The sequence below is a fragment of the Nicrophorus vespilloides genome, unplaced genomic scaffold, assembly GCF_001412225.1.
Source record: "Nicrophorus vespilloides isolate i.1.1-1 unplaced genomic scaffold, Nicve_v1.0, whole genome shotgun sequence".
Taxonomy (NCBI): Eukaryota; Metazoa; Arthropoda; class Insecta; order Coleoptera; family Silphidae; genus Nicrophorus; species Nicrophorus vespilloides.
The window spans coordinates 333,388-340,765 of NW_017098718.1; the positions used below are offsets into that span (position 1 = coordinate 333,388).

The 7,378-nt window shown below is 36.2% G+C and overlaps 3 protein-coding genes across 3 annotated transcripts; all 3 read right to left on the reverse strand.

Annotated features, from left to right (window-relative positions):
- Positions 1 to 2: 2 nt before the first annotated feature.
- On the reverse strand, positions 3 to 2,750 carry LOC108563044 (4-aminobutyrate aminotransferase, mitochondrial). The gene is made up of 4 exons (XM_017921588.1): positions 2,564 to 2,750; positions 1,669 to 1,784; positions 1,262 to 1,429; positions 3 to 1,203 (listed from the first exon to the last, which is right to left on the reverse strand). The coding sequence occupies exons 1-4, from the start codon at positions 2,613 to 2,615 to the stop codon at positions 67 to 69; spliced, it is 1,473 nt and encodes a 490-aa protein (XP_017777077.1). The 5' UTR covers positions 2,616 to 2,750; the 3' UTR covers positions 3 to 66.
- A 755-nt stretch (positions 2,751 to 3,505) lies between these two features.
- LOC108563048 lies at positions 3,506 to 4,965 on the reverse strand. The gene is made up of 2 exons (XM_017921602.1): positions 4,259 to 4,965; positions 3,506 to 4,194 (listed from the first exon to the last, which is right to left on the reverse strand). Exons 1-2 carry the CDS (start codon positions 4,610 to 4,612, stop codon positions 3,832 to 3,834), a joined length of 717 nt encoding a protein of 238 aa, XP_017777091.1. The 5' UTR covers positions 4,613 to 4,965; the 3' UTR covers positions 3,506 to 3,831.
- Positions 4,966 to 5,455: 490 nt separating this feature from the next.
- On the reverse strand, positions 5,456 to 6,813 carry LOC108563043. The gene is made up of 2 exons (XM_017921587.1): positions 6,490 to 6,813; positions 5,456 to 6,432 (listed from the first exon to the last, which is right to left on the reverse strand). The coding sequence occupies exons 1-2, from the start codon at positions 6,620 to 6,622 to the stop codon at positions 5,537 to 5,539; spliced, it is 1,029 nt and encodes a 342-aa protein (XP_017777076.1). The 5' UTR covers positions 6,623 to 6,813; the 3' UTR covers positions 5,456 to 5,536.
- Positions 6,814 to 7,378: the final 565 nt, after the last annotated feature.

Here is a 7,378-nt window from a genome sequence, read left to right on the forward strand (position 1 = left end):
TCTTTATGGAAGACGTTTGGAAGACAGTGTTTTCTAAATTAAATCGCATTATTTTGCTTGATTAATTTACTTTGTTTCTTTCAAGACTTGTCTGAAGGTGTCCAAGAAGATGTCGGCATGATGCTCTTGGAAGATGAGGGCTGGCCTCAAACGAATAGAGATTTCTCCGCATCCGCCGCTTTGGATACCCTTCTGCTTCATCCTGTTCACAAGATCATCTCTGAGCTTTGTGTTGGCCGCGTTCATGGCCAAGAATGTACCGCGTCCTCTGACGGAGTTAAGAAGAGCGGGGAATTCATTCTGGAGCTGCTCCAAACCACTCTTCAACTTCAATCCGGTCTTGTTTACAACGTCCAAGAGGTTTTGCTGCTTGACGACTTTGAGGATCTCCTCAACGATCAACATCTTTCCTGGATCTCCCATCCAAGTATTGAAGATCCTGTACGGAGTCGCCGGTTGCATTTCCAGGTTGTGGAAGTATCCACCGATTTGCATCTTCTTGCTGAAGGTGACGATATCTGGAGGAGTTTCCAGATTGAAGTGCTCGTGGCACCACATCTTTCCGGTGGGTCCACCGCCTGTTTGAACTTCATCGATCAGAAGACCGGCTCCGTGCTTCTTGGCGATTCTTTGTAGTTGTTGGAAGAACTCAGGAGAGGCTTCGTTGTCGCCACCTTCGGATTGGATGGGTTCGATGACGATACCAGCGACTGGGATTCCCTTCTTCTTGTAAGTTACGATCAGATCTTCGACTTCGGCTAAACATTTCTTATCCTCTTCAGCGTTCTCTCTAACGTTGTCCGCCAGAGGATACTTGTACTGCGGGAAATGGGCGATGGGCCAGTCGAAACTGGGAATGTCGAGCTTATGGATGGCTTTCGAGTGGGTGGTGGCTAACACTCCCAAAGTTCTACCATGGAAGGCGCCGTGGAAGGAGAGAATGGACAACTTTGGTGCACCTGGAGCTTGATTGATCATGCACGAGGCGTTTTCCTCTTCGGTGAAGCTAACGTTTTCTCCACGTTCGTTGCGGCGGTAAGCAATGAACAAGTTCTTGTAGGCGTTCTCGTTGGAACAAGATCCACACATCATCGTGGTGACGTTCGGTAAGTTTGGAGAAACGGCAAGTAAAACGTCCTTCAATTTCTTGGGCCAATCTTCTCCTGGGAATACGCCAAGCGCTGGGCGATTAATCAAAGTGCGCTACAAAGAAAAAAACATATTTCACAACCCATTTCTATTAACCATGCATTATCATTACCATATTCTTGTCGTTATTGAAAACCTTCAGAAGATTTGGGTGGTTGTAACCCAAAGGCATGGATGAGATTTGGGTGTACGCATCCAGCATAACATTGCCATCAGCATCGACGATGTAATTTCCCAAAGACTTTTCATAATCGGCGAAGAATTGAACGGCGTTGGATTGCTATTAACATGATAAAAAAATATATATATAATGAAACCCAAATTAACTTGTCATCATAGAGATAAACATTTTTTTATATCCTTTATTGACTCGACGAAAATAAAATTTCCGAGCAGATTATGTTAACAAGGCTTGATAAGACTTGTTTGTTATGTAATTTAAATGGCCATTTCGTAATTTATCACTAATTCAATGAAACCAATTGAATTCGCTTGAAAGATTATTATCCATTTGCTGACCTGAATAGCGCTCAGCTCTTTGATGAGTTCCTTCGACCTGGGTCCGGGAATCTCGGTTTTCACGCTGGGTCCATTAGGTTCTCCTGGCACCAAACTGGTCACAGTCCTTACAGCACCTAAATATAACAATTTCTTAATTTTGTCTTTTTGCAACAAATTTTACCAAACAAAGTCTTTTCACACATAAATATTAAACAGAAAATCATAGTTTCTTAACAAATTTGAATACTTTAAGCATGGTTGAGGAAATCCAAGGCCAAATTTTGCAACGTTTCCACGATGAATCCATGGCAACAACAAAAATACAACGTAAATATTGTATTTGGCCCAAGTAGGAATGTAAACAAAGATTTAGATAATATTTCGAGTGCTTATTACTTTTTTCAAGTCAATGTCATATCAATCGTTGCTTTATTGCATACTATATCAATTGAAGTAGTTGAGATCTCCATCAGAAAACCTTGACTTAACAATTTATTAATTATTCATAACAATCTTGTTCCACGGAAGTAGGTTACGTATTTATACACAGGTTATTATTACTACTTTACCGAAAAAAAATAATAGAAAACAAAACAGAAAACAAGTTAACATCAAATCCCGTTGGCTCTTCTTGACCTCAAGATTATTTTTTTGCTCTGTCGCTCGAATTTATTACAATTTATAAATAGGGAGTACAAACAACGAGATAAATGAAAGTAATCTAGCAGCATTAATATGAAATCGTGCAAGCAAATATTTACGTGTTAAGTAATTCGTGCATATACTTTTAATTGAAAACAAGAATGTTGTTGCTAGTTTATTGTATTTTTTTTTTGTAATGGGCGTGCGTAAAATCAATACATCTTTTGGATGTTAAGATGGGGGCGAGGTGTGATTGATGCCAAAAATTTACCCTTGTTGATGATGTTCTTGATGACCGACGGTTTCACCGCTTTCGACAGCATTTTTGCTATTGTGCGATTCGATTTGAATGCCACGGGAAAATCTGTACGTTTTCAACGGTATCAACAACAAAAATTGGTCGGTTCTATTTCTAAACTCGTCGATATTGAAATCCCAGTGGAACTGAGTTTGTGCTAAACGTATATTTTGAATTTATCGAGCGGTCGTATCTTTACGCACAGGCGCTCTCCGTCCCCTATCCTCATTGCTATCACTTTATTATCAATGTTTCCTACTTTTAGGAAGTATGCAACATTTCTTACAAAAAGTCCTTAGTGGAATTATGATACATATGAATATTTTTATTACCTTTTAAACATCCTGAATATTTCTATGAAGATATTTTTTATGTCATTACAATAAACTAACTAAGAAGAAAATACACATTAAAATAATAATAAACAGTTTAAATTTTAAGTACAGTGAAACTTCGCTTAACGAGCAAAATGAATTGTAAATGAAAAATGACTCGCTTAACGATTGATATGAATTTGATTACAGTTGGGGTCAACTTTTGTAAGCATTTGCTCTTTGGAAATTTGGGGATTTCAATATTGATTTACAATTAAATGAATAAACAAGATGGAAAGAAATGATTATTAATAAAAAATATTGATTGGAGTTTAGCTTCAGTTTCTGATTATTTCTATTTTTTCTTAAAGATAATCGTAGTCTGATCATTGCAAGATGATTTTGTATTGCCGACGATCTCTTTCCACCAACATTAAATGTATCCTTAACACAACTTTCTTTCACCTGGAAACATGCAGCATAAATAATTAAACTTTTAAAACGAAGCCACGGAAAAACATTCCGTTTTTCACGTATGGTTCAATCAATTTGATACTATTAAAAAGTAGTTATATTTGTGGGAGTTTTATGACCATGACCATTTGAATAAATAAACACAAATTGTGGTTTTATTCGTATTTTAAATATATTACATACATAGTTGTTATGTCTGTACAAGTTTTATGAACTCACCATTTGACTACTTCAGAAAGATTTCAAAAGACACACAAACTAATTGTATGGAAACAAAGCAATTTCGGTAAACATAAAGGATTTATTTCTTTCAATTAATTCTCGTTAATAACATGTATTTTTAAACAGGTTTAATGCAACTACGCAAAAAGTAAATATTATGCTTACAAAAGCTCTAAAAACAATAAATAAATATAATATTTTTAATATACTAACATAATGGTTTCATAGTAATCAATAATGCAGCGCCTTGTAAACTAATCTATCTGTAAACAAACAATGCATGGGTTCAGTTTCATCCCTATGAAATATTCTATCATCTTCATCAATTTCATCAAATCGCAAGAGTTCAAACATTCCCCTTCGTAATATCCCATTGATCATTAGTATAGCGTAATTCCTCTGCTGTTCGGACATCAGAGACAGCTTAAACAACCAATCTTTGGCATAATCCTCGGGATTTTTATCCACGACATCTACATCATCGCAACTTATGCGTTCAGGACGTTTCATGTCATCAAAGCAATTCTCTAAAGCCTTGAACAGGTGGATATTAGTTTCAGGTGACGGTCCTCTAGTCCATACAGCTGGAATACCCTGAAACACTTATTAATAAATAAACATATTATCTAACAAAATTTACGTGGATTAACAAACTTACACCACCTTCCCATATAACGTCGGAGTAAATTACATCCCTTAAAAATTTGTCGATGATCGGAAACCACTTCACATTACTAGTAACGTTCTTCGGTTCTTTATGGTGCCTCGAACGAGCCTCTATTTTGTGCAGTTCCAGAACGTAGATGCTCCGGATCATCTTGATTTTACACTTCAGCTCGTTTTCATCCAACCCTGGCATCTCCATGGCCTGTACCATGGAGTCGATCTCCAGATCTTTATGGTCAAAATTCTTGTAGCTCTCATTGCTTGGATTCCAAAGGCACTCAGCTTTCTCGTACAGTTTTATCAACTTGACTGTGTCACTCTCGGACCATTGTTGGTGGTAGTACATGTCTGCTCACTTGTTATTAGTAAAAGCAGTCACTTTTGTTCACTACGTTATTCGGTACATCGATCCAATTTCGTTTCCAAGGTAACTTAACCTGTCTAGCTAGGAAAGATGGCTGATGCTCCCGTTGGCATGACAGTAGATGGTTGCTTGGATACGAGTGCATCCGAGTTGCTACTCGGATCTGTACCTGCACAGTAGCAGTCGCAAACAGTTTATTTCAGATATATGTACATTTTTTATGTCTAGTACATTTGTAAATCAATAAACTGTATGCAATTTAAGCATTCAGTTTCGATTAAAAGATATTTCCCGCCGACATGACCCAATTACCCCACACTTTACAACATTTGTTCCAAACTTGCATACTAATTCAATAGCAACAATTTAAAACAAATTATAGCGTTTTTTGTTGTCTTAATTATGAAAATTTAAAAGAATAATTTATAACTCGTAGATTCTAACGTGTAACACTGGTGGCGTTATTTCTTGAGATTCTTGAAGTAGAAAGGATAATTGAGAAGAGAAAACATTCGCTGCGAAATACTATAATTTGAATTTGCATGCAAAATCGATAACAAAAAAATGCTTTTAATCGAAAAAATCTACTTTTTGTTGTAATTTGTTCTTATTTCCAATGAACTTATGACCTACTATCAATATTTACTACAACATATTAAATAAAATTGATTTAGTCTTCGATCTCAGAACATTTTTTCTTCGAAAACTCTTTCATCTGTTATAATACAATTTAAGCTATAGTAAGTTTTTTTCATCAACCAGAAATAGTTAAAAATATACGAAAAGTATTAATTTGTTCAATGATCAAAAAATCGGGTTAATGTTAATGAATGAAATGTTCGAATGAGCGTAATATGTTTATTATTTACAAATAAATGGTTTTATATTTATATACATTTATTTTTTTTAGAATATCTTCGTGTCATCTGTCTGTAACTTTGGGGAAATTCTCACGGCTTCCATGGAATCCCTCCTCGACCAGTTATCAAACAAGTTGTCCACTTGAGATCTGTGAAGTTCGTTGAACATGCCTTTTATCAAGACTTTATTAACAATTTCCTCTGCAGACAATCTCTGGTCATCCTCCATTCTTTTCAACTTCTCTGCCCAACCAAATATAATAGCGTCTAGCTTTGTGTTATTGTTAATAGTTTCAAAGCCATTTTCGCTCGTTGTCGCGTTTGGCCCAAGCATCTGTTGCTTCTCGATGTCTGAAACAATAGCGAAAACTTTCGCTTTGGCTATGTTCTGATGCAAACGTGAGAAACTGTTCAAAGTTGTTCGAATCAACGACAAGAAGCACGCAATTGATCCCGGAGTGTTAACAGAAAAACGTTTCGTTTCAATTTCAGGAGCGACGTGATCTTGATTCTCCAATATCATGTTCAATTCAACCTCTTGCACCGCGCTGAATATCTTAGTTTTCGCGATATTCATATGATACGGCGTGAAATTAATTAGAGTTGGAGTGATGGCATCGAGGAACGCGTCTATAACATCCAAATCTGTCGATTTCATCGTTGTCGTCGATACTTGTTTAACATCTTCTTCAGCTGCATCCGTTTCTAGCGTTTCATTGAGCACCGGAGCGTTCGCGTCATCGCTGACCTCTTCATCCTCGTCGTTCTCTTCAGCCGCGTTGACGAATTCAGCATCGTCTTGGTAATACTTCTTCAGGAAACTTATTTGCGCTTCGTATTTGTACAGTTTCTGTTTCGTTGAGACGGGCTGCACGGCCCTTCGTTTCAGCGATTTCCTATAGTTCTCTCGTAAACTATTCCATCGTGCTCTACACGCGTTCGCTGAATATTTCAAATTGTTTAATCTCTTTGGATTTGGATTACTTGACGCTACAGTACCTGAATCTCCCATTTCCCGGGAAATCTGTTTCCACAGATGTTCTTTGTGTTCGGTGTCGAAGAATTTGGGAAAACTTTGATCGTAGAGACAGGGATGCGCTTTTACTAATTCTATTAGTTTTTTCGTATCCATTTTTTTGTTGAAAATTATATGTAAATAATAATAATAAAATTTAAATAGACTAGGAAGAGCTGACAATGCCTCAACGGCACTCGCACTGACACTGAGAGCTGCTGTTTGTCGAGGATTTATTAACCGTCTGGTAATAGTCTAGTGATCAGTGACGTAACAATTGCAACCGATCAGAAACAATAATATTACGATGACCAAAATTTATACATAACAAAATCTAAACAAAAACAAAATTTACATCTAACTAATAAATATTTCATAATATCTTTCAATTAACAATTAACATCGACAGCTGCTTTTTAACGCTATATTTGTATATGAAATATAATTTTAAAGCAACAACAAAATCGACTACAACAATTATCATGTTTTTAAAAGAGATATAATTAAAAATATTGATGATACAAAGTATATTACTCAAAGAACGAACGACACTGTCTTCTTTATTGCGTGCGCATATTGCGAAACTCTTTCATTTTCAAACAAATACGAAATTCTCAAATCCAGTGAAATTATATAATCTATAAGCAATAAACAGAAACATAACTCGCAGAAGTTAACCAACATGTAGATCTTGTATGGGAGACGTATGCCATTTACTAAATTGATTAGATTGATGTTTCATAATTTGCAAAAGTTAAGCAACATGTAGATCTTGGATGGGAGACGTGTGCCTTTTACTAAATTGATCAGATTGATGTTTCATAATTTGCAAAAGTTAAGCAACACGTAGATATTGAATAGGAGAAGTGTGCA